This window comes from Euleptes europaea, chromosome 20, assembly GCF_029931775.1.
Source record: "Euleptes europaea isolate rEulEur1 chromosome 20, rEulEur1.hap1, whole genome shotgun sequence".
Lineage (NCBI taxonomy): Eukaryota > Metazoa > Chordata > Lepidosauria > Squamata > Sphaerodactylidae > Euleptes > Euleptes europaea.
In genome coordinates, this window is record NC_079331.1 from 1095505 (window position 1) to 1121639 (window position 26135).

Genomic DNA, 26135 nt, shown 5'->3' on the forward strand with positions numbered 1-26135 from the left:
GTTCACGGAGTTCATGTGAACAGGGAGGCAGGTCCTGCGCTGACATCATTTGTTTAAGGGCTGAGGCTCCGAGAGGCAAAGGGCTGCCGGCGGCGTGGAAAGGCAGTAATTCACTTGCAGGAGGTGTGTGCCCGCCTCTGCATGTGTCACTTGCTCCAAGGAAGACGCTGGGAGCCCTGAGCCAAAAAGAGAGGGCAAGAAATCTCTCGCGTGCATCAGGGAGAGCTCAGCAAGCTTCACCTGGAGATGTCAGCCAAAAGGAACGGCGCGGCTGCTGCGGTTCTCACACTCTTCTTCTGGGCTCGCCTTTCAGAACAAGCACCTGTGAACGGTAATAAATTCTGGCATCCTTTCAAGTTTGCTGTTTTCACAAGTAACTCCTCTGCAATGCATGCAGCGGATGGGAAGCTGTTAGACCTCGCAACAGCACACCTGCACATCTATGCCCTGTGTTTGTGTAGCGTCTCTGCGGACCTCACGGGCTTCCTTGCAGTCTGCACAAGCTTGCAGGGGGCTGCTTAAGAAACAGTTTAACGCTCAGAGGGAAGAGTCTCACCTGAACCTCTGATCACAGCAGACTTGTGATGCTCTAATAATAAGCTTCTGGTTGGTTTGGCTTTTCCAAAGCATTCTGCTGGCTGTATTCATGTCCTCGGTGTTAACAGGTTGGCTTGTCCTTTTTAACTCTGCTTTTAAAAATGTTTTATCGATTGGTTGCATTTTCTGGGATTTAACTTACGATATATTTGTATTGGTTTGTTTTTGCAATCTCCTGTGGGGGGCTGAAAGGTGGCATTGAAAAATCTTTAATGGCAAATAACACTGTTTTCAGGAGGGTAGCCGTGTTGGTCGGCAGTAGAAGAGCAAGATTCAAGTCCAGCTGCACCTTAGAAACCAGAGTTGTCTGATGAAGGGAGCTGTGATTCTTGAAAGCTTACACCCTGGAAATCTAGCTGGCCTCTAAGGTGCTGCTGGACTCAAATCTTGCTCAAATAATACTACGTAGCACTTTTGAGTACATGTACATTACATCTCAATAGAACAGTGCAATAAGTTTGATCAATAGTATTCTGGTCATCCTATAGATGCTGGGCTGATATTGAATACTTGAGTTTTTATGACCCCTGTGCTTATGACCCTTGGCTTATATACACTTATCACTGACATAGGAGAAAGGTGCTGTATTTGGGACATTTTGAATACAGGATGGACCACTGATGAAAACAGTTTGGTCTCCCCTTTCTTAACTGTGATACTAGGAGTGTTTTCTGTGCTATGAGTGCTTTGGGATATTTTCAATACATTTATTAAAGGATGTTTATTTGGTTTAGAAATTTTTGGTAGAGCACCTGCTTGGCATTCAGAAGGTCCCAGGTTCAATCCTCGACATCTCTAGTTAAAGGGACTAGGCAAGTAGGTGATGTGAAAGACCTCTGCCTGAGACCCTGGAGAGCCATAGGAAGGGGCTGTGGCTCAGTGGTAGAGCATCTGCTTGGCATGCAGAAGGCCCCAGTTTCAATCCCTGGCATCTCCAGTTAAAGGGACCAGGCAAGTAGGTGATCTGAAAGACCTCTGCCTGAGACCCTGGAGAGCAGCTGCCGGTCTGAGCAGACAATACTGACTTCGATGGACCAAGGGCCTGGTTCAGTAAAAGCCAGCTTCATGTTTTCTTGTGTTCACACGGTACAAAAGCTGCATCAGCAGAGAAGCAGATGGACCTTCTCGGTCCACTTTGGACATGACTTCAAACATCTGAGCCACCATTTAAGGCTTGGTAGTGGAAAGTGCTGACAAGGTGCAGCTGACTTATGGCAAAGTGATGTTCGGAGGTGGATTGCCATTGCCTGCCTTCTGCGTTGCAGAAACCCTGGGCTTCCGTGGTGGTCTCCCATCCAAGTACTAACCAGGGACTGACCCTGCTTAGCTTCTGAGATCTGAGGAGATCAGGCTAGCCTGGGCCATCCAGGCCAGGGCAGTTAAGGCTTACACATGGTGAAACACCCCCCCCCTCACACACACACACACACACTCACACACAAACACAGATTTTTCCCTATAGCATTATCAACAATTCATAGAATCATGGAGTTGGAAGGGACCACCTGGGTCATCTAGTCCAGCCCCCTGCACAATGCAGGAATTTCACAACTGCCTCCCCCCCACACCCCCAGTGACCCCTACTCCATGCCCAGAAGATGGCCAAGATGCCCTCCCTCTCATGATCTGCCTGAGGTCATAGAATCAGCATTGCTGACAGGTGGCTATCTAGCTCTGCTTACAAACCTCCAGGTAAGGAGAGCTCACCACCTCCCGAGGAAGCCTGTTCCACTGAGGAACCGCTCTGTTATTCATACTGAACCACCGACTGTGGCATGCGCAGTGGCAGACTGCTGATGACACCCATATGCCCTAGACTGAAACCACACATGCCTCATAAAGAGCATGAAGTTCGGACTGCATTTGTAAAGCCACCTGGCCCAGCAACGGCAGGAGAGAGGCTAGGTGTTTCGAGGGGCACGTGTGCATTCAGCCTTAGCATTGACATGCACACATTGCCACAGAAATGCAATACAAAAAATTTAGCTCACAGATTTGTGTGTGTGTGTGCGGGGGGGGGGGTTGCTTAGCTTCCAAGCTCTGATGAGATCTTAACCGGAGGTGTGTTAACTAATGGAAAGCTGCACTGACGGTGAGCTCAAAGACTGTTCAATGCAGCCGTTCAGAAAGAAGCCTGCCTGAATCTCTACTGCTTTTGTTCCCTGTTTAGTTTAAAGAAAGAGGGTACCACAGCCCCGAGGACAGGGCTCTCTTCATTCTGGCTGCTCTGAGCCTTTTTTTAACTGGAGAGGCGGGGGTAGACATTTGTAGAGCAAATAAAATAATTGCAAACAACGGCATCTCTCCAATGTTAATGCTTCTGGTGTTTAATACAGGAAGCGTGTTCTTGCTTCCTTCAAAACCCTCCAACGTTGCTATTAAAACAAGAGACAGGAGCAGAGAGGTGGAAAGAAGAGGCTGGCAGAAACGCCAGCTTGTTCTTAACAGGGTTTTTGTGGGCATGGTGGTGCTGGACCCGACCCTTTCTTCCCACACAAGCCACATTGGGTACTCACATGAGGTGCCGCCTACAAAAGGCTACTGACAGCAAAAGCCAAACAAAAACAAACACCCTTGTTTTTTAAGAAAAGGAAAATTTCAAACGTATCCCAAGTTTCGTTCTGTTCCATGAAGATCGTTTCAGGAGGGTGGCCATGTTGGACAGCAGGAGAAAAGCTAGATTGGAGTCCAGGAGCACCTAAGAGACCGACAGGATTTGGGGGGGGGGGGTTATGAGCTTTTGAGAGTAAAATTCTGACAAAGGGACCCTCGAAAACCCATACCCTAAAACTCTTGTTGGCCTCTGCTAAAATCTAGCTCTTCTTTTTGTTCTGGTATAGAAACGGCAAAGAACTGGAAAAGGCAGTCATGCTAGGAAAAGTTGAGGGCAGCAGGAAAAGAGGAAGGGCTAACAAGAGATGGATTGACTCCATAAAGGAAGCCACAGCCCTCAATTTGCAAGATCTGAGCAAGGCTGTCAAAGATAGGACATTTTGAAAGACACTGATTCATAGGGTCGCCATGAGTCGGAAGCAACTTGACGGCACTTAACACACATAGAAACGGCTAGAAGAAAGTTTAGGTTTTAGGGCTTGGGCTGCTTTGGGAGAGGGAAGGCCATGTGAGGAAAGGGTTGTGCAGAAGCAGAGCAGGGATGATGCTTCATTAACTCACCTGGGGCAGCAAAGAGGAGTTTCCCATAATGATCAAATCCCGGGGCGGGGGGACTTCTATGGCATTGGCCTCATTAAATGAACAGAATAAAATAAATACAGGATGAATATCATGTGTGCATGATGCTTGGCTTGCTCAGCTGGTCAAGCAATGAGACCTGTCCGGCATCGGGATTCCCTGCTGGGCAGTTACCTGCTCCCCGGGCGGCACTAGAAGGCTTCCGCAGCGTTTTAAGTTTCCTCCGGATGAAACAGTAAAGGGGTCGGCCACATAATTCTATTTCACTCGGGACTTCCTGCATTTCATTATCCTCATCTCAGGTGCAGAGAGAGAGAAAGAGGGAGAGGCTCTGCACCCCCTCCATCTTCAGACAGCTCACAGCTCTTGCCTGCCACCTCTCTGCCTCCAAATCTTAAAATGCCAAGATGCTGCTGCTTATCTACAATCTGTGCTCAGCTCTCCAGAGCTGTTTTGCTCCACAGGGCTCTGATTCCGATCAGGCTCCAGCGCGGGAGGAGGAAGGGGTTTAGCTCTTTCCACACCTTGGGTTTTGCTGACTTAAACCACCCACTCCCCTAGGCTGTTATTAGCAGTGGAAATATAAAATATAGGCACTTTCTCTCTCTCTGTCTCTGCCTGACTAATAATAATGGGGAGGGGAGAGAGTAAATTTGAATCTTGCAGTTAAACATCTTCTCCCATGCCACATCCCCAATATGAATTATGCACGCACACGCGCACACACACACACCCCACTGAAACTTACCTTTTCAAAATTGCTGGGATGTTCTCTTCATCATGGGACTTTTCACAGTGGCATCTGGTTTGGTCCTCAGAGTCAGCTCCTGAAGGTGAATAGCCCATACAGGGTCGATGTGCAGTAACACAAACGCTCCAGTCCGATTCCAGGTTGGCGATCTTTTTAGGAAAAGCCCCTGCGAGAGATCCATTCTCAATGATCAGACGGCACGCTCATAGAACACCATTATGTTAAACTGGGATATTTGTTCTATGCACTGAGAGAGTATTTGAGAGACACAGTTGACTGGTACTTTGTATTGACCATGTTCTACTTTTTACGGCAGTAAGTTTAGTCGGAGAGTTTTGTTGTGTGTGTGTTTGTATTCTGTGTAAGCAAGCCTCATATCCCTGTTTCTTTCCTTCCAGGGTCTACATGGTCTTACCTTGGTAAGTAGCAGCTTCAGATCATATTCTGAGACCATCAATAGAATCATAGTTGGAAGGGCCCACCAGGGTCATCTAGTCCAACCCCCTGCACAATGCAGGAAATTCCAAACTACCTGCCCCATACATCCCCAGGGACCCCTACTCCATGCCCACAAGATGGCCAAGATGCACTTCCTCTCACCATCTGCTTAAGGTCATAGAATCAGCATTGCTGACAGAGGGCCATCTAACCTCTTCTTAAAAACCTCCAGGGAAGGAGAGCTCACCACCTCCCGAGGAATACTTTATCCTGTACTTCTAATGTCAGATTAGATCTAGGAAACTGTAATTTAGTTAACAGCATGTCATTTGTCTCTCGGTTCACAAACCTCCCATTCATCCATGTGACCGGTCTTAATGATCATGGGATCAGAGTTTGGGATGATGCCGTTTGGCTACCACACGTCAGCCACGGGGGTTAGGGAGAGGGCTTTCACATCATGTGAAAATGGTAACAGTCAAGGGAAGCAAACTGACCACACTTAAAAGTAAAACATGGTATCGAGTCGCAACCAACTCATGGTGACCCCTAGAAACGCCACTTCATGGGGTTTTCGAGGCAATAGATGAGCAGAGGTGGTTTGCCACGGCCGGCCTCTGCATAGCCGCCAATAGTTATCAAAGAGAAAAAGACCTTTAAAAACTGGGGCTGGGGGGGGCATTTATAAATGCGGAAATAGTTTTTGTGACCAGATTAAATTCGGTACCCAGAGGCTGAGATAAAGAACAAATGATAACTAGATTTACGGTTCTGAAAAGCGTAGTCAAAAGTCAGTCCATGGGGCATTCTGTACATGATCTGTTACTGTTCAACGTAGTAGGTTATAAATGTCTCACGAGGGGGAAACAAGAAAATGATTATTTCAATTTTACTGGTAGAGGTATTAGTAAACAAGATTAAGTCAGAGATTAGCCACCGTAGCTCAAGTGACCAGGCCATTAAAACTCTAGAAAAAACGTGGGCAGTTGCAACATTTCCTGCCCTTTTAGCGAGCTTTGCCCGCACAGGGGTCTTATCGAGGTCAGATCTCTCCCTTGTTTCTAAAGAGAAGAAAAATGACCTTCTCGGAAGCACGTAGGGCAGCTACCCAGGTGCCTCCCAAGGTGGCTTGCCTGTTGTGCAAAGATTTCTCCCTTAGTTCCGCAAGTCAAAAGTGAGCCACTCGGAGATGGAAAGTGAGAGCCAGCGCCAGATAGAGGATATAGCACCTGACTAGGATTCTTGGTAACCTGGGTTAGAATTCCCACTTTTATCATGGAAGCTTGCCGGGTGACCCTGGGCCCGTCACAAACTCTCAGTTTGGCCTACCTCACTGGGTTGTTGTCATAAGAAAACAGAGGAGGTGAGAATGGTTTTCTGAAGCCGCTTTGAGTTCCGACTGGGGAGAGAAGCGGAATGTAAGTAAATGATTGCATCGATGCAAATAAATAAATGCAAGCGAGTAGCTGGAATAGGAGGAGACAGAATGTGTGAATGTCACAGAATCAGCCAGATCAACAGCGCCCTTGAAAAAGCGCACCCAGATACTCACTGGCTAGCTAACGGTTAAAAATCCACAGCCATGTTTTTTAATTCTGAATGCTCACCTTCAAATTAAGTCCACCTCACCTTCTGTGATTTACAGATTGGGCTGTGAGCCATTTATACTCTGGATCTCAGTCCAAAAATACATATTTCAGGATTTTACAAGCCTAAACAAGACTTCTCAGTTTTCCGCCTTTTGGGTTGAAATTCCACTTGCATGAACTCACAAGAATGTTATCTCGAAAGACTTAAAAGAGGGCCCCCAAATAAAAAATTAAGATAAAATGGGAGGGGTCTTAACTCCTGGAAAAAAGGAATAAGAACTTAATGAATGTAAACCTGGATAACTTCCTTGGCTCTTCTAGGTCCCAAAGGAGAAAAGATGTGGCCCAAGAAGTATCCCTTTTGTGGAGGGCAATTCCAGTCTCCCATAGATTTTCACGATGATATTCTCCAGTATGACTCCACTCTTTTGCCCATTGAAGTGGAAGGCTACAACGTCTCCTCTCTCGAACAGTTTATCTTGACCAACAATGGACATTCAGGTAAGAGCAGTATGTTCAGGGGCGGAAAGAGAGAACACTGAAACATCTGGACTCTGAAAGCACGACAAAAAACTCTAAGAATTATGCTTAAAAGGGACCCCTACCTTTCTGAGCTCTTCCCTAGGGCCTGTCTGAATCCTGAGAGCCAGCATGGTGTCGTGGTTAAGAGCAGTGGTTGGGAGCGGTGGACTCTGATCTGGAGAACCGGGTTCAATTCCCCACTCCTCCACATGAGTGGCGGACGCTAATCAAGTGAACTGGATTTGCTTCCCCGCTCCGCCACACGAAGCCAGCTGGGTGACCTTGGGCTAGTCACACTCTCTCAGCCTCACCTACCTCACAGGGTGTCCGCTGTGGGGAGGAGAAGGGAAGGTGACTGTAAGCCGGTTTGATTTTGCCTTAAGTGGTAGAGAAAGTTGGCATATAAAAACCAACTCTTCTTCTCCTTTGGGGCCCCTGCTCACTAGCCAAAGGCCTTAATCCCGTCTCTCTTCCGTCTTCTCTTCCAGTAAAAATGAGCCTCTCCCCCACGATGCATGTCAGAAACCTCCCCAACAAGTACTCCGCTGTTCAACTCCATTTACACTGGGGAAGCCAGAACAAGCAAGAAGGATCAGAACACACAGTTGGCGGGAAACACTTCGCTGCTGAAGTAAGAGGAACATGTATTGGTTTATTGGTTGGCCCTAAGTATGCAATGAACACAATAGGAAATGGGCAAGCTGAAAAAATCTGGGGTGGTTTCCCTCCGCAGAGTTGCCTTAGGATGCTATTCCATCTCTCTCGGTGTTCAATGCTGCTATGGCCAAGCCTGGAGAGTGCAGGGCAACGATAGGAAGCAAAGGACCTGGGCCTGGATTCATGGTCTCCTCTGGTATGGTAGCTGCTGCTGCCCAGGCAAGCTCCAGCTGCTGAGTCCATGCGTGAACAAGGCTGAAGACATGCACTGAATCTTGTACGCATTGATCTTCAGCCACGCAAGCACTGAAAAAGCTGATGCGCACAGGTTTGGTGCACGCCACTAGTTTTCGGAACAAGCAGCAACTACCACAGTGGAGGCAGCCTATGAGAACTGGCCCTAATTTCAGACATCTAACGAGAAGAGCTTTGACTCTTAAAAGCTCACACCCTTAAAATCTTGTTAGCCTCTAAAGTGCTACTGGACTCGAATCTAGCTCTTCTACGGCAAACCAGCATGGATATCCTCAGAAACTAGTTTTGAAACAAGCATTCTCACTCAATAAAAATTTCCTTGAGTTTCACAATGTTTTTTTTTTTCAGTTTCTTCAAAAGTTTGCATTCTCTTTTTATCATTTTCCCTGCTCCATGACGCTTCTTTTCTATGACAAACAGAACTTCGTTTTGGTTTGTTGTTTTTTTGTCTTAAAGTCTTCCTATCTGCAGCAGGGGTCATTTCTGCTGTTGCATAACCCGAGTTTAGATGTTTGACCTACAGAATTGCCTGGGAGGGGACCTTTACGGACAAAGCACAATTCAATCAGTGGATTCAGCCATGAATTGTTATTATGCTCAATTCCTTCGATTCATAACCACTAAGCAGGTTCACGTCTTAGCCTAATTATAAGTCTAGACTCCAGAGGGAAGCGTGAAAGTAACGAAGTGTAATTCCAGGTCGACAACAAAAGGACTTTGAATGCAGGGCCGGCCCAAGACATTCTGGTGCCTGGCAGAAAATCGATGTGACACAACAACCCTTCCTAGTTCTTAACATGGGCACAATCCCCAAGGAAGAATCATAATTTGAATAGGGCTTGGGTAGGATAGCTTCCTGGCAGATTGTACCCAGGGCCAGATCTCTCAGTAACCCACTCTACTGTCTTAACAACTGCTCCCCTGAGGCAGCTCTCATAGAATCATAGAGTTGGAAGGGACCACCAGGGTCATCTAGTCCAACCCCCTGCACAATGCAGGAAATTCACAACTACCTCCCCCACACAACCCCACTGACCCCTACTCCATGCCCAGAAGATGGTCAAGATGCCCTCCCTCTCATGAACTGCCTATGGTCATAGAATCAGCATTGCTGACAGATGGCCATCAAACCTCTGCTTAAAAGGAGCACTTACCACCTCCCGAGGAAGCCTATTCCACTGAGGAACTGCTCTGTTAGAAAATTCTTCCTAATGTCAAGACGGAAACTCTTTTGATTTAATTTTAACCCGTTGGTTCTGGTCCGACCTTCTGGGGCGACAGAAAACAATTTGGCACCATCCTCGATATGACAGCCCTTCAAGTACTTGAAGATGGGCTGTCATATAGGCTGACTCGAGTTCAGGCTGGAATTCTGAAAATCCCCCTATCAGGCATCAATGTCACCTTGGGTCCAATCCACACAGCTATGCAGCCACCATTTAACTCAATGGGGCTTGTGAAGAAAGGCATAGCTGTCTGGAGTTGGGGAATGGGTCATCTAGACCAATGTCCTGCTCAAGCCACACTAGACCATCTCCAAAAGATGGCTGTCACATATGAAAACACACAAAGCTGACTTATACTAAATCAGACCATTGGTCCATGAAGGTCAGTCTTGTCTGCTCAGACTGGCAGCGGCTCTCCAGGGTCTCAGGCAGAGGTCTTTCACATCACCTACTGTCCAAGCCTTTTAACTGGAAATGCCTGGTATTGTACCTGGGACCTTCTGCATGCCAAGCAGAGGCCCTTCCACTTGTCCAACCTTTGTTTGAAAAACTCCAGCAAATAAGAACCCACTCAACCAGGTAACTGGTTCTACTGTTGAACTGCTCTTACCAATAGGGCATTTCTCAAAACGCTCTGCTGAAATCTACCTTCCTGTAACTTAAGCCTGTTTGATCTATCCTTGACTGAATGGAGGTTGCACAACCATGAAAGTTCCTGGATTGCATTGGTACTGAAAGCCGCATCTTAGCTATCACTGCGGTCTATTCATTGGTTCTGATTGTCAGAATGGATGAAGAACGCTATATTTTTAAAATAACCCTTGAGTGTGTTTATCTAAACCACCAACGCAGTGGGTCATCCAGGAGGCCCTGTGTTCTAAATTGTGTAAGCTTCTCATGCATTCCGTTGATCCTGTTTGTTGTTTCAATTCCTCTCTTGTAGCTCCATATTGTACATTATAACTCTGACCAATATCTGGACATGAAATCGGCAGCTGACAAGTCAAACGGACTGGCAGTCCTGGGAATCCTGATACAGGTAAGAGGTTCTCTTCTTCACGATTTCGCAATAACCGCAGAACATCCTTCCCACTAGCCAGATCTCATTAGGCATGTTTGAGGCAGCAGCATTTCCATACTCTTAGGAACGCCACCTGTCATCTTCCAGTAAAGGGCCTTAAGCTCCGTCTCCCTCAGCAAAAACTGGTGACTAGCAATAGCCCTGTTAACGATGGGGCGTCTTGGAGGTCACTGATTCATAGGGCCACCACAAGTCGGAAGCAACTTGACGTCACTTAACCCACACAGTAATGCTTTCACACCACTTACTAACTGCTTTTGTAAAAACTGGAGATGCCAGAGATCAAAAGCTTGTAACCTTCTGCATGCAGAGCTGAGACTCGGCCTCGGCATAATGGCCCTCACCCCGTATAAGAGGGGAAGCAGTCCAATGACATTATTATCCCTTTGGGATAATAGACAACATGCCACGAAATGGGGTGGGAGGGATTGCTCCCAAAATTACCACACAGAACACAACAGCCACATGGCTTGGCCAGGGGATGATGGACGCAAGAAGAGTGATTCCCCTCCCCAACAGGGCTGGCCAAAGACCTCTCAAGGCCTGAGGTGGCAAAGCCAAATAAACCCCCTCTCCCCAAAATGCTAATTATCATGGGACACAACCTGCTGGGAACTTTGCCACAGCTGGCAGGCCCTTCGAAATGAGCTGTGCTCAATCACATCCGTCTGCCTCCCCACGACCAACACCATCCGTGCCCAACCGCAGCTGTGTAACGTGTCTGCCTCACCTTGTCTCATGGCCGCTTCTGTTGCCTGACCTCTTTCAGCCGAAAGGTTTATCATTCACACTGGAGAGCCAGTGTGGTGTTGCCTGGCCAACCTCACAGGGCTGTTGTGAGAAAATGGAGGAGGGGGAATGATGTCCTGAAAGCCACTTTTTGAGTCTCAGCTGGGGGAGAAGAGTGAGATATAAATAAATAAATGCAAATGCACCGTTCATACTGCATTAATCGAAAACAAAAGGTGCGTTCCTTGCCTCCCCTCCCCATTTCAGTCCTATAAAACGTTTGGTTTGACCTGCACTTCCACTGTTATTTTGCTAGCTGTTGAGCGAACTATAATTATGACTATTAGGTGTTTTAGAATGAGGTAAAAGAGAAAGCTGACCACAGGGCACCATTATTCCAGCAAGAACAGATCAAGGGGCGACTGAAAAAAAATAAATGGGGCCCAATTATGGAGATGTTGGTGCCTTGCCAAGAGGCTGCCACACTCGCTAAACTGGCGGTATGGATTATTTCACCAACAAAGGAGTAAACCAAGCAGAAGGGCTCAGCCAAGACACCTGGTGCTTAAGGCAGAAAACCCACACAAGAAGCAGCGTGGTGTAGAGGTTGAAGTGTTGGACTAGGCTCTGGGAGACCCAGGTTCAAGTCCCCACTCTACCATGGAAGCTTGCTAGGTTGATAAAATAAGCTGCCTTATATATTGAAATCAGACCATCAAAGTCAGTACGGTCTACTCAGACCGGCAGCAGCTCTCCAGGGTCTCAGGGAGAGGTCCTTCACATCTCCCACCGTCTGGTCCCTTTAACTGGAGATGCCGGGAATTGAACCTGGGACCTTCTGCATGCCAAGCAGATGCTCTGCCACTGAGCCACGGCCCCCTCCCATGTGGTTTTCGCCATGAACTAATAAGCAGCCCAACCCACCAGAAGGTGTCCTGTCCAAGACCCGTCGAACTACTGTCCCCGTGTATTTTTGCACATCTCCATTTCAATGGGGCTGCAGCAGGAAACCTTGGTGGAGGGTGCCCCACAGCTCATCTCTGTGCTTGCCCCTCAGCAGTAGGTATTACTGCTCCAAAGTGGCCTCTTCAGTGGCTTGCTGTTCACCTAAGACTCTATACAATTGTGTGACTGCTTCAACGTATCTACCCTCTCCATTTGTTGCAGGTCGGCCAGTTCAACCCTTCCTATGAAAAGCTCTTCAGCCATTTCCAGAATGTGAAATACAAAGGTAGGAAGGGGGACAAACCAACAGCACAATAATTCCACAGCCCAAAGCAAGAGAGCCAGCATGGTTTAGTGGCTGAGAGCGGTGGTTTGGAGTGGTGGACTCTGATCTGAAGAGCCGGGTTTGATTCCCCACTCCTCCACATGAGTGGCAGAGGCTTATCTGGTGAACTGGATCAGTTTCCCCGCTCCTACACACAAAGCCAGCTGGGTGACCTTGGGCTAGTCACACTCTCTCAGCCTCACCTACCTCACAGGGTGTCTGTTGTGGGGAGGGGAAGGGAAGGTGATTGTAAGCCGGTTTGAGTCTCCCTTAAGTGGTAGAGAAAGTCGGCATATAAAACCCAACTCTTCTTCTTCTGTCAAGCCAGAAACCTTCAATTTAGCCTATTTTGGATAAGCCTGTAGAGCAGACTCGGTCCTTATTGACGTGGGGTTGCTTTTATGTTGGGTTTATAAATGCTGGAACGCAAGACCCAGGAAGAAGATACCTCAATAGTTTATAAACAAGCAAAAAAAAAAAAAAAAAAAAAAACGATTTTTGCACCCTGACTTGGATGGCCCAGGCTAGCCTGATCTCGTCAGATCTGGGAAGGAAGCAGGGTGGGCCCTGATTAGTGTGTGGATGGGAGACCACCAAGGAAGTCCAGGGGCGCTATGCAGAGGCTATGCAGTTGGACGCTCTGGTCCATCCCACGAAGTGAGCACTTTCCATAGCCGATCCCACTGAATGGCCACAACTGCCAGGCTTTTACAGGCCAACCCAATGCCTCTTTAGATGCACGGTACAGCTAACTGGTGTATCTACTGGCAAAAATACTCATTCTGCTAACAGGGATTGACCATTCCTCCAGGAATGACAGCAAAGAGATCAAAGGGAAGACATAACGAACGAAGACATAAAGGATAGTAAAACACAGGCCATCTTTTTCAGATCAGGAAACGTCCGTCTCTGGTTTCAACATCCAAGAATTGCTTCCAAACAGACTGGATGAGTATTACCGCTATGAAGGATCCCTGACCACACCTCCTTGCTACCCAAGTGTTATTTGGACGGTTTTCCGAAACCCAGTACAAATTTCACAGGAACAGGCAAGTGGCTATAAAAAAACGGGAGTTGTAAAGCTCATGACATCACCTGTAATTGTGCATAAAGGATGTACATGTTCTTCCCAATGTTCCACCTACACAGAACCATGGTTTGATTAAACTACAGTCTGTGTGATCGTCTGGACACAGGGCCGTTCCCTAACCATGGTTAGGATTTGAAACCATGGTTTGAAGCCAGCTTATTAACTTTGACTGAACTATGGTTCCATGGGTCTGTTTCATGTGTTGTACATACGCATTTTGGCTCATTAACAGCCAATAGGCACAATACATCCATTAAAAACTCTAAAACAATCATTAAAACAATCTCAACTAATCCATTCCAAACAACAGATGACGCCAAAGAGGACGTCACTTAATTGTAGCAGCCAGATAACCCCAAGATCATAGTCCAGGGACTATGGGGGACAGGATAGGGAGGCCAGCATAAATGACATCGTGGCTGTCCTCAATCATAGGCCTGGTGGAGCAACCCTGTTTTGCAAGCCCTGCAGAACTCCTTAAGGTCCCGCGGGGCTCTGATGTTGCTCAGGTTTGCTTCTGCCACAGACCAACAGAGCTACCCTCTGAAATTATCCCTGGCTTACATTCGCTTAAACCGGCATTTAAGGCACTTAAACCGGCATTTGTCAAAACAAACCAGGGTTTCAGTGACCACCCGCAAGCTGAATCCTGGTTTCACAAAATTATTCACAGTCCAAACAAACCATGATTCTGCATTATGTCTGAACCTTAACCAGCATGTTCAGCTTTACCCTGGAGGTCAAGGGAACAAAATTGCCTCCAAGCCAAAGGTACTTTTCCTTGACCGTGTGATGTGTTTGCCTGCTCCACTCTCAGCTGCTGGCCCTGCAGACGGCTTTATACTGCACACAATCAGATGATCCTGCTCCCATAGAAATGGTGGACAACTTCCGGAGGGTGCAGGAGTTTGAGAGGATGGTTTTCGTCTCCTTCCGACAAGGTAAGCGACATGAGATGCCCTTTTGGAAATCATTATTTCAGTTTACTTTGAGCGGCCCGGTTTTGTGGGAGGACAACCATTTTGCCTAGTAGAATACTTGAGGAACAATGCCTAATTCTGCCTCTCACTCATTTTAATCAGTTAAAAGGGCTGTTTTAACAAAGAGAAAGTCCTTGATGGAATTCCCTTAATGAGGTTTAATTATCACAAGTGGTTTGCCACACCGATTTGTCGCCAATGCACCACGGCGACCCAGGCGGAATGCCTGGTGAGAGGATACAACTATGTTCCACTCCAGAGGATTTGCTAGAGCGGACACCGACGGCCTTTACCTTATACCTGGCTGCGCCCATGAAACGTGCTCAGGGGTGGGGTTTCCAGCCACTCCGCCAGCACAATATCCCAAGATGCTTTGTGACAATGAAGGCGCATGACTGCAGCACATCAGGCAGCAGGGAAACCATATTCAGGCTGAGCTAACTGCAGGATGTTAAGAGGGACAAAAGTCCTTGCAACCAACTGCCTGGCCCCAGAAAACTAAACCCCGAAAGGACTTTACTCCGCCAAACCGACCGTGGCCTGCCCCCTGCGTTGAACTCAGCAGCCTGGCCCATCCGAGCAATGATTTTCCTTTTGAACTCTGGGAATGTAAAAGCTCCCAAAATCAAATTAGGGAAACCTCGCCCCCCAGGGTAGCTTGTTTGATCAGAAAGTGGGCCAAACAGCGGGGCTCTGCCCAAAGCCTAAAGCTGGAATTAAATTGAGTGAGAAAAAAAAATCCCAAATTCTCCTCTCTCAAATATATTCGGGGGGGGGGGGAATGTTCACTTTCATATAATGCTTTTAATATAAAAAAATATAACACAACGATGGGTGCTGGTGTGTTTAAGGTATTTGTTTATAACGGTTGTATTAAGTACTGCATTTTGAAAAGCAAAAGTATGTCAGACTTCAAATTTGCTGGAGCCCCAATACAAAGTTTGGGATTTTGTAAATTGAGTCTGGGTCAGTGATGCGCAAGGGGCAGCTCACCTGGGGGTGCAGCGGTCTCCCTCCCCCAATCAAGAGGGGATGTTTTCTTGAACCACTATGCCTTATACTTATCAGCATTTATACTGCTTCGAGTTTATGGTGGTGGTTGACCACAATAAGGACTACTACTAAATACTACTTACTACTGTTTTGAGTTTAGACTGCCCTTGACCTGGATGGGCCAGGCTAGGCCAATCTCATCAGGTCTTGAAAGTTAAGCAGAGTTGGCCCTGCTTAGTACTTGGATGGGAGACCACCAAGGGAGTCCAGGGTCCCTAAGCAGAGGCAGGCCAGGCCAACCACCTCTAAACGTCTCTTGCCTTGAAAAGCCTACAGAGTCACTATACCTTAGCTGTGACTTGATGGCCCTTTCCACCAGAGTTTAGACTAGGGGGAGTCATGGTTTTATTTGCTAAACCACTAAAGTTGCTATGCACACCAGCATGGGAGGGGCTGTGGCTCAGTGGTAGAGCATCTGCTTGGCATGCAGAAGGTCCGAGGCTCAACCCGCAGCATCTCCAGTTAAAGGGACCAGGCAGGTAGGTGACGTGAAAGACCACTGCCGGAGACCCTGGAGAGCTGCTGCCGGTCAGAGTAGACAGTACTGACTTTGATGGACCCAGGGTCTGACTCAGTATAAGGCAGCTTCGTGTATGTCAGCCTGGGGCCAGGGTCTTCATGACCACAGCAGCGCAGTGAACCAGGTGACTATACGCCTAAACAGAATCACAACTTTGCATTGCAGGGAAACTCTTTGTGGGGAAATTCAAAGGATCCGAGGAAGCCCTTGAGGAGATTGACACGTAAAAAAACCCAGAAAATACTCATAACGCTGGATTGCCAAAAATCCACTGTCATGGGTGCAAAAATTAGCCATCTGAATCACGGGTAAAGCAAGCCCACAAGGGACTTCTTATGTGGCTCTCAATGATGGACAATTCAACTCAAAGGCAAAGCTTGTCCAAAAAAAAAAAAACCATAAGAAGAGCGCCTGCGTAATTGGGCAGGAACCCAGCTCGGATTCAGGAGAGTCGGGCGTTTTTTGTTTCTATTCAGTTGTTTCTGTGCAAACAACTGCAGTGTTTTCGCACAGCAACGAAGAAAAGTACCCTTGGTTATCATCCTGGAACTACGGAAGAACTTTGGAGAAGGGAGGGTGTGTCTTCACTAGGTTTTTAAGACACTTAAAATTATTTTAAAACAACCAGGCAGAAGCCCTACATTTATTCTTTTGGCTTATAGAGGTGGGAAACCTAGTCTACAAACAGCATCGAGAACACGCTTCCTGTCCCTTTTCCCATTCCACATCAGCCATATCAGAACTGGCAAAGCGCTTTGCTTTAAAAGCGCCCCACGTGATAGCCTGGCTCTTGAATAAATCCGTTGTGCAACGTATGTCACAGCATGGTGTAGTGGTTAAGAGCGGTGGTTTGGAGCAGTGGATTCTGATCTGGAGAACCGGGTTTGATTCCCCCACTCCTCCACAGGAGTGGTAGTGGCTAATCTGGTGAACTGGATTTGTTTCCCCACTCCTACACACGAAGCCAGCTGGGTGACCTTGGGCTAGTCACAGCTCTCTTAGAGCTCTCTCAGCCCCACCCAGCTCACAGGGTGTCTGTTGTGGGGAGGGGAAGGGAAGGAGCTTGTAAGCCGGTTTGAATCTCCCTTAAGTGATAGAGAAAGTCGGCCTAAAAAAACCAACTCTTCTTCTTTTACACCATACGCATAATTAGTTCCAAGTGAAGAACTTGGCACCTGCAGCGGTGTACATACAGTTAACTATCAAGATGACAAACCTGTAGCAAGACTCTAAATGGACCAGCAAAGCCAGTTCCTAAAGCTAAGAGAAAAAAGCTCCGATTCAGCTCACTCCATTTATGTCGAAAATATTAACCACTGCTTAGTCTGGGTGAGGTATGGCAACCAGTTCCCCCCTTAATGCCAAAGATGCGCTTTGTCCTTGCTTATCAGACGAAGTCCTTTTGCATCAATATGTACTATACAATATGTACTATACAAAAGAAGTCTGGTATACCTGGATTCTTGGCTATCCAGAAGTCCCGCTTAGATACATGCGCGTACACACAAGCTGCACAAAGCTGCCAAGTGTACTCTCAAACTGCAAACCCAGATTTGGTGCTAAGTAACGTCTGGGAACTTCCTGAATTTTCTGCCTCTCTGTGTGTGTCGAACCTTAAAAAGTAAACAGAAAGCTGAACTTACGTACTTGAAAAATGATCAAAGATGGCAAATTTTTCTGTTAAAAAGGATTCTTTATTCTCTTATTAAATGAACCTGGTTTTAGAAATAATGGTTTTGGGGGGTGGGGGGCATCAAAAATGTTGTCTTTCTAATTATATCCTATTTTGTATTTTTGCACTGATGTATAATAAAGCAAGATCTGAACTCTTACAGAATATTTAATTCGAAGAAAAAGTAAAAAGTTAGAAAACCGATACTTAGACATTAGCATCCTTTTTATTTAATTCATTTATACCCCACTTTTCACCCCAATGGGAACCCAAAGTGGCTAAACATCATTCTGTTCTCCTCTATTTTATCCTCACAACAATCCTGTGAGGTGGGCTAGGCCGAGAAAGTGTGACTGGCCTCAGCGGCCACTGTATTGGGACAGGCCGTTTTGATGCACGTACTTACACATTTGCCTCGAATGACACTGCCTGACTGACTCCAGCACAGACCAACGAATCACAGAGCTCTTTCCGGCAATTCCCAGGTCCATTGAAAGGATAAGCCATGGCCTCCGCCAGGACCAGATCGCCCACATCTGTCCTGGTCTTTATGAACACGGAGGTCTTTTCTGTCTCCTTCATTTAGACAAGATCAATTTGTTCGGTCCCTCCAGGGGAAGGGAAAAGAAGACAGGATGAGGGCAAATGTTCCACAACCAGGGGACGAGATTTCAAAGTGATCCTTTCAGTAGGTAGAGGAAGAAAAACTAGTTTTATGTTGGTTATTGATGCAGGATTCCACATTCCTGAGACCACCCATTCTAGTAGTCCATTAATATCTGAGGGACACTTCATTATATTCAAAGTAAGAAGCCCACCCAATCTCACCTTGATTTCATTTCATAGACTAGTGAGTTGCATCTTCCTCCCTAGCAGAGAGAAAATCTATCTCAGAATCTTGTGGCACCAAGTCCATGAAGGCTTTTTGCCACATTCAATATATTACTTTAAGGCCTCTCTTGTTTTTTGCTGCAGCAGAACCACAAACTTTTAAATACTTTTTTAAAAGGTCTTAACTTTGTAAATCCTCAACATGTAGCAAGGGACACAGGATCAACGGTAATACCTGAAACTTTTCCACTTGAGCATTTAGTAAACTTATTTGATTCCAAGGATGTTGCCATTTTGCTCAGCTTACAAACTCAGCTTTAAGAACCTTCAGAAATTCAGCGTGGCCAAACCCAGTCTGAATTCTGCAGGTGGCTCTCAGGCCAACCTATTCAGCTTTTGAACCACATTCATTCTACTCGTACTGGATTTCTCTTTCGCTTTTAATCTCGGGCGGGGGACACACCGAAGACGCCCGCAGCCATTAGCAATTCAGCCTAGCAGGTGGAAAAGAACGGAAACGCTGAGTCTCCAGATGCAGACTGTCTGGTCAGGTAGAAATGCAAGTCAGACAAGCAGTTATGTCCAAATCTTCCACCCATAAGCAAACACGCACCAAGGCAAGTCAGGAAGATGTTTGCAGGGCTTTGGGTGGGTAGAATTTGAACATACTGTGCAGACTTTCATTTCTCTAGCGCTGGTGTTACTGCATGATGTGCTTCGTGAAGGTGGCACATGTCCGCACGGTCTTGTTTGTGCCTGGGCTACGCATGCAGCCAAATACGTTCCTTTCACCTGATGACAGAAAAAAAAGTGGTACCTTTGGCCCATTTACCTTTTGTAGCATTTGTATCTAAAGCAGTCATCCTTGGTGCTTTATCTTCAACTAACCTTTATAACGTTGGGCTGGTGTGAAAAAAAGAGATGATTCGATTGGTCTTTTCCACCCACCTCCTCCGTTTTCTCGGTTAGTTGTTAGTTGTAGTGAGAGAGGTCAGGAAAGGTCACGCGCACATTCATCGCTAGAACAGAGTTCCAGTGAACGTACAGTTCAAGAGTTAATGGCACAGTCCTTTCTTTCAAGGGTTCCCAACTGCGCTGCAAGCCAGTGGTCGCAGGGCGATTAATCTTACTGACACCCAGTTCTGAGTTGGAACATGTCAGGAAATGCACTGTGGACAGAATATAGGAAAACAGTCCTGCTGGAGCAGGCCAAAGGGGTCTATGTAGTCCAAAACCCATCACCGTCAGTAGGTAGCATCTTAGCAAGCTTTCTGCTGACACATGAGGGAGGAGGGGGTCATCTCACCTAATCCCTCTTCTCACTGCAGCCCTGTCCTAGATTGTCTCTTGTCTACATAGACCACATGACCTTTCCAGGGGTCAAAAGGGGCCTCTCCTCCCTCTTGCATCAGTTGGAACATGGGTATGTCCTGGCAGATACCCCAAGGAATCCCACAATCAGGACATAAAGATAACAGCCCCTTTCTGCGGTCTGTCCCCCAGCAAGCAGCATTTAGAGGGAGGTTGGAGATGCGGTGTGATAAGATTTGAGGATTCCTGATAGCCGTTTTCACAGTTACCAGCACAGAATGGATGGGGCTGCACGTGACCACTGTAATCCCATGGTCAAGGTTGAGCCTCTAACTGAGCAAAAGCGTTTTCACAGGAGCATAAATCACCTTTAAGCCCAAACAGCTTATGTCTCCGGGGAGCCATTCCCAGACGATGGAGTCCTTATGAACACAGCACGACCCCTCCTGAGCAGCCTCCCTCCGCCATGCACAGAAGCAAGACTGCAACTGCAACCCATGCATCACTTCTGCTGCAGTGCCTTCTCCGTGGTTGACTGGGTGACTCATTAGGGACCGGTGGTCAAACCTGGGCAATTCAACTCCTAATTAGCAAAAAGCTAGACACTCTTTAACATGGTGTAGGAGGCCACTCCTCACGTTGATCTTCTGTGGTCCCCCTCAAATAACCAGTTACCATTTCACAAACGATGAACCGGGATGAGAGAAAGGGATGGGGGGCGTACCTGGAGTCAACAGCCCTATTTTGGGAGGGCTGGGCCAGGGCCCTTTTCCCTGGGCATTTTTTCCCCTTCCCAATCCACTCCTGGCAGTGGCAAAATATTTCACCCACATTCAGAACCAGGTTGAGCTTCCCACAAATGATGAAGTCCCAGCATCAGGCACTGTGAAGTCCCGCTCCTCAACACAGAAGTATCTCCTTAGGTGGCCAAATGTCTTGAGCCATCCCTGGACGTGAAGGAACTTGGAGTGTATGATCACCTGGTGAGGTCTGTAACTAATAGACCAAAAAAACCCAAACTAACCGCAGAGAGACATGAAGCCTGTCCTTCGCCACACTTGTAAACCACAGGAAGCCCATGGCTAATCTTTTGTTTTCACAAGTAGCTATTTATTCAGAGACAAGGGACTGTGTCTCAGTGGTAGAGCCTCTGCTTGGCCTGCAGAAGGTCCCAGGTTCCATCCCCAACATCTCCAGTTGAAAGGACCAGGCAGGTAGGTGATGTAAAAGACCTCTGCCTGAGACCCTGGAGAGCTTCTACAAGTTGAAATGGACAGTACTGGCCCTGATGGACAAGTGGTCTGATTCAGTATCAGGCAGCTTCATGTGCATGCAGGTGTATCTCCCAAGATGCTAAGACTGAAGCCACTACAACGAGAAAGCTGATTCTTGTGTTTCCAACATTGATTTCAGTAGTGATTTTACATTTTCATCTTCCTTCCCGTTTCTGTCAAGACCCAGTACGCAGTGGACTGAGCATTGGTATGTTTTCTTCGAGATTTCATTGCTCCACAGCCAATCCTTTGATTGACAGTATGACTTTGACAGATTCACTCGGACAGATTGACTTTGATTGACCTCTCCCTTTCTCTATTCCATCTCTCAGCCTGTTTTCCTGCATGCCTTTCCAACACAACTACTTCTCTGCATGTAACAGTAGACTTGATAAATGGAACTAACTTGAAACCAATCAATCAAAATCCTTAATGAGTCTGTTGTTGGCCTCGGGTCTCAAAGCAATGCACAGAACTCAGTAAGCGCTTTTCTGGAGGAAAAAAAAGGACACAGATTGATTGAACCCAAAGGCAACAGCGAGTTCAACCAGGCCTGGCCAAAGACAAAGTAAAAAAACAAAATACCAATCAACAGGGGGTGATAATTAATCAATGCAACCCCAGTGAAATATAAGGGAGCTGTATGGAGAACATTAAAGACGGAATCAAAATAATGTTATTAAGCATTTGAATCACTTGTTTCTCCTCCAAAGCTCTCCACCATCAGGGCCAATTAATCACCATCCATATAAGTAACGTGCACGAATCTTTCTTCAGAAAAAGTCCTCCGCTGTCTACGATCCTCCTTCACAGGAGATCTGCACCTCTGAATGCAGCCAAGGCATGTTGAGCATGACAAAGGGTTAGGAATACACACTCTGATTATTCCCGACTAATGCCATCTTGCTTTTCTCTCCCCCCACTCTTCCAGGTTTTGTCCTGTCTGTTGTCGCAGCCAGTAGTCTTGTTGCGGTTGCTGTTCTGGGACTGGCCTTTTGGCTGATTCGAAGGACCAAGAGGTAAGAGATTGTGCTGCCATTACAAGGATTATTGGCTCGGCTTTCCAATGCTTGGTTACAATTTCTGGTCTGAGTATCAGGCTAAACCCATTTCGTTTGTCCAGCAATTATCCCAGTGCTCCTCAAATCACATTTCTATCATTCCCCCTCCAACCTTGGGGGAGCCAGCTTGAGCTGCGCTCATTTGTTTTGACCAGTACCCGCCAGCCGTGGGTATATCATGCGAGGATAGTGGTGACTCAGAACAAAACTTATTAATGTAGCAAAATGCTGATTCTATGACCTCAGTGGAACAGGCTTCCTCGGGAGATGGTAAGCTCTCCTTCCCTGGAGGTTTTCAAGAAGAGGCTAGATGGCCATCTGTCAGCAATGCTGATTCTATGACCTTAGGCACATCATGAGAGGGAGGGCATCTTGGCCACCTTCTGGGCATGAAGTAGTAGGTCGCTGGGTGTGTGTGTGGGGGAGGTAGTTGTGAATTGCCTGCATTGTGCAAGGGGTTGGACTAGATGACCCTGGTGGTCCCTTCAACTCTATGATTCTATGACTTACTTAGATACTAACAGCAGAGGAGAAATCCACACATTTGGTAGAGCAGCTTGGAAAACGCTCAGCCTTTCTTAACAGCTTGCAGGATTTGACTTTTGCTAACCCAACTGTTCTGTTCCTGCAGCAAAAGGGCCAAGGAAGACAAAGGGGTCATCTACAAACCAGCCATCATCAAAGAGGAGGAAAATACCTCCACGGCATAAACCCCCGTGGGGCTACCGAACCAGCCTTCCATTCAAGGCGCTCTCAAACATTTGTGTGTCTGTAACAGCTCAACAGCCCCAAAATTCCTGTATCTCTTGCCTTTTTCTATCAATCCAACCAGGGCTTTTGTTTTTTCCTGAGCACAAGAATGGGCGTATTCAGCTGTTTGCTCTTGTGCAATACGATATGAAAGGACAAGCAGTTTGCTTTCAGATGGATGGAACTGGTACATATCCCAAACATCTACGTACTGAACAGCCTATTAGCAGCTGCGGGGAGCTTTGTTTATTGCTACAGTCCTAAAACGTGAGACTTATGAGCCATTCTTGTTGCATGCTGGCAAAAGCATGCAAATTGGAGGAAAGCCATTCACCTGAATCTACTGTGTAGGCAGGAGTTCCCTCCACCAAAAACAACGCTAGCTGCCAGTCTGAAATATCATTGCTAATGATGGAACTGGAAGAGTGGGGGAGGAAAAAGAGCACAGATATAAAGCCTGCTTCGGAAGCAACAGCATCAAACATGGAACTGGGAGGACAGATAAGATACCCTAAATCGGGTAGAGAACTTCTAGGTGAAACAGCCGTTGGTCTTGTCTGGTCATCTGGACTACTTGGGGAGGGGAGCTGGGTGGCATCGCGACTCTGAAGACTCCTCTTTACGAAAAACCTCACTGAATTCTGAAAGCTGGCATGCCGAGGAGGCCAGCCTAACGTCACTCTTGCAGAGAGGGCCCCTGCAAAAAGCATAGAGGAAAATATCAAAGCAACAAGGAGCAGGATAGGAACTGATGTACAGGTGTGTGATTTTGTTATTTTAAGGTGCAATCCAATCAACGCCAAAGACTTTTAGATACTCTCATTTACAATGGAAGTAATGTTCAATACTCCCACTGAAATCAATAGGCTATAACAGCGCCTAGAGATTTTGCTGGATCATGTCCTTAATTTCTAAGATATTTGACCTGTCCTTTCTAAGATATTTGACCTTGTTCTCGGAACAAGAGACCCAATTAGTTGGTAGAAGACGGCTTAGTACCAACCCTACCAGCATCTACTAGATCAGGGGAAATTACAGCAAAAATGCATATGTTGGATTTAAACCTCTGGAGTTATTCAGGATGTGTTTATTAATGGTGGTCCACAAAGTACCGAGGCCTCTTAAAAATCAACTCATGTATTTAAGCAGCTTTGGGCAGTGTGGGGGGTTAAGACTGCAAGCATGTTTCCAATAAAACAGGTCAAAACACACACCCGAATATGTGAGCGGCAGGCTAAAAAAATCATGTTTCCTCCTAGAGGTTGTTGCTCATAACAATCGGCAGAAGCTGCGCTTTTATACCAAAGGTTTTACCTTGTGATAACAAGTCTTATTACAACAAAATCAGTAATTGTATCTTCATGCAGCAGCAGATAATAAATATATTTATCTAGACTTTTGTGGTGGCTTCCTTTCTTCAAATGTTTACCATTACATCTCTCCCGCACACAAAATTCTCTTCCTAAGGTGGCAATGTCCCTTCTGGAAAACATGCGCTTCCATAACTAACATTGGGGTCCAATCCAAACTGCTTTCAGAGTCATTCCCATGAAGGGATTGTACAGGTATGAAAAAAGCTGACGCAGGAACTGGCAGCTGCCAGGGATTTCCCTAGCATGATCCCTAATGATGGGCTGGGAGAAATATCTATCTCAGATGACCAATTCTGACTGACTGTTTTCCACACCGCTGCAGGAATAATTACAAACCCACCTCCACGCAAATATTATGCATGAGCTGGACCACAACCAAGCAGGAGTCAGAACAGCTCCTGTTGGGGTCAGACCACAAAGTGTGCTCACTTGCAGAAAACAAGAGAACCTCAGCGGGGCCTTCTGGCACATGATTCCCCCCTTCCTTTTGTTCCTCTGGGGGTAAAATGCCCCTGGGGCTATTTCCTCCCTAGCTGCTGGGGTATGTAAGGATCCCAAGTTACACTGCTAGGGTCTTGGCAGCAGAGGGAGAGAGACCCTGGAGGAGGCTTTGTCTGGTTATGGCTTTTGAACGTGACAACCTCAGCCTGCAAGGACAACACAGGCCTTCCAGCAATTACTGAAAATGAGCCACACCACAGTCCTGCCCAGTCACAGAGAAGCCAACCCATTCTGAAGGCGCCGCTTAAACAGGTCACGAATCCTCAAGGTAATTGTTTTGCATCATATTATGACAACAACTGACCATTTTTTTAAATAAGGCCACCATGCTTATGACGAGGATCTTGGCTGATACAGTCGCAATTATGACTCTTAAGCCTTCCAAGGACGAAACAGTAATAATGAGAAAAATATCCCACAGAAAAGACTGCGGGTGCCAAGGTCAGCCCTGCGGCAGCAAATCTACGCATGTCTCTTTCTCTGTGACGGATGCACATAATGGCACAATTGGTTTGCTAGATCAGGGCTAATGCTTAATCTCCCCTGTTGGCCAGCCACTCCTCACTGGAAGCCCACAATGGGGATCTAAACAGAAGGTGAGCAGCATCCCCTACGGTTTGTCCCAGGATTTGGTAGGGTATATGCTGAACAAGGAGAGCCATTCAGCTCTCGTGACCAACAGCCACACGGGGTTAAACAAGACGTCAGAGCAGTTCTGGGTTTAAAGCTCCCACAGATTTTTAAAAATGTTTCTGGCCTGCAAGGGACCAATGAAGATCAGAACTCCGTGGAGGGAGGGTTTAAGCCTTCCTCCCCACCCCCGGTGTCAGCAATGTGGGAGTTTAACCGCCTTCCGTTGTCCTGATCCAAACGCGGCTCCCATGTGGCTGAAAATTAAGTTTAAAGGTAAAGAATGCTCAAAATTCCCAGCACACATCTGGCTTGCCCCTACGAACTGTCTACAAATATGAATAAGGCTTTTAAAAGTCTACGAAGGTCATGTCCGTTACCACATCTTCCTGTCCTACTCCTGACCGTCCCAATAGTAGAACCTGGAAGAGGAGAACTGGATAGCAGATTCAGAGTCTCTCCCTCCATTTGATCCTCATTGATTGCAGGGTAGATCTTATTACAACCTTAAAACAAGCTTAACACGTGGGAGGGGTCATTGACAGAAGGGAAAAGAGAGACCATCAAGCAAAGATAAAGCAACAACTTAACTTGACAGGTGAAAATGAAACCTCTTGCCTTTAAGGAGTGCAAAGCCAAGCAGGGCAAAGTTTTAAGAATTCAGCTTTTACTCCTTGGCTGCTAAGCCTGTGCCCACCCTCGCGGGAGGTTGCAACCATGTCTCTCTATTTCTGAAACCCAGCTTCAAGTATTTGAGACTAGCAGGGTTTGAGTCTGCAAGT

The 26135-nt window shown here is 46.7% G+C and overlaps 1 protein-coding gene across 1 annotated transcript; it reads left to right on the forward strand.

Moving 5' to 3' along the window:
• Positions 1-246: 246 nt before the first annotated feature.
• Positions 247-22809, forward strand: CA12 (carbonic anhydrase 12). The gene is made up of 10 exons (XM_056866026.1): positions 247-331; positions 4939-4959; positions 6889-7068; positions 7578-7720; positions 10171-10266; positions 12205-12268; positions 13199-13356; positions 14215-14338; positions 21970-22057; positions 22731-22809. The coding sequence occupies exons 1-10, from the start codon at positions 247-249 to the stop codon at positions 22807-22809; spliced, it is 1038 nt and encodes a 345-aa protein (XP_056722004.1).
• Positions 22810-26135: the final 3326 nt, after the last annotated feature.

Bases quoted from the DNA above. Each gene is read 5' to 3' on its own strand.
- CA12 (XM_056866026.1), top strand. From the start codon at position 247: ATGTCAGCCAAAAGGAACGGCGCGGCTGCTGCGGTTCTCACACTCTTC. The intron at 7,069-7,577 runs GTAAGAGCAGTA...CTTCTCTTCCAG, and splicing joins GACCAACAATGGACATTCAG to TAAAAATGAGCCTCTCCCCC. The intron at 22,058-22,730 runs GTAAGAGATTGT...CTGTTCCTGCAG, and splicing joins CTGATTCGAAGGACCAAGAG to CAAAAGGGCCAAGGAAGACA.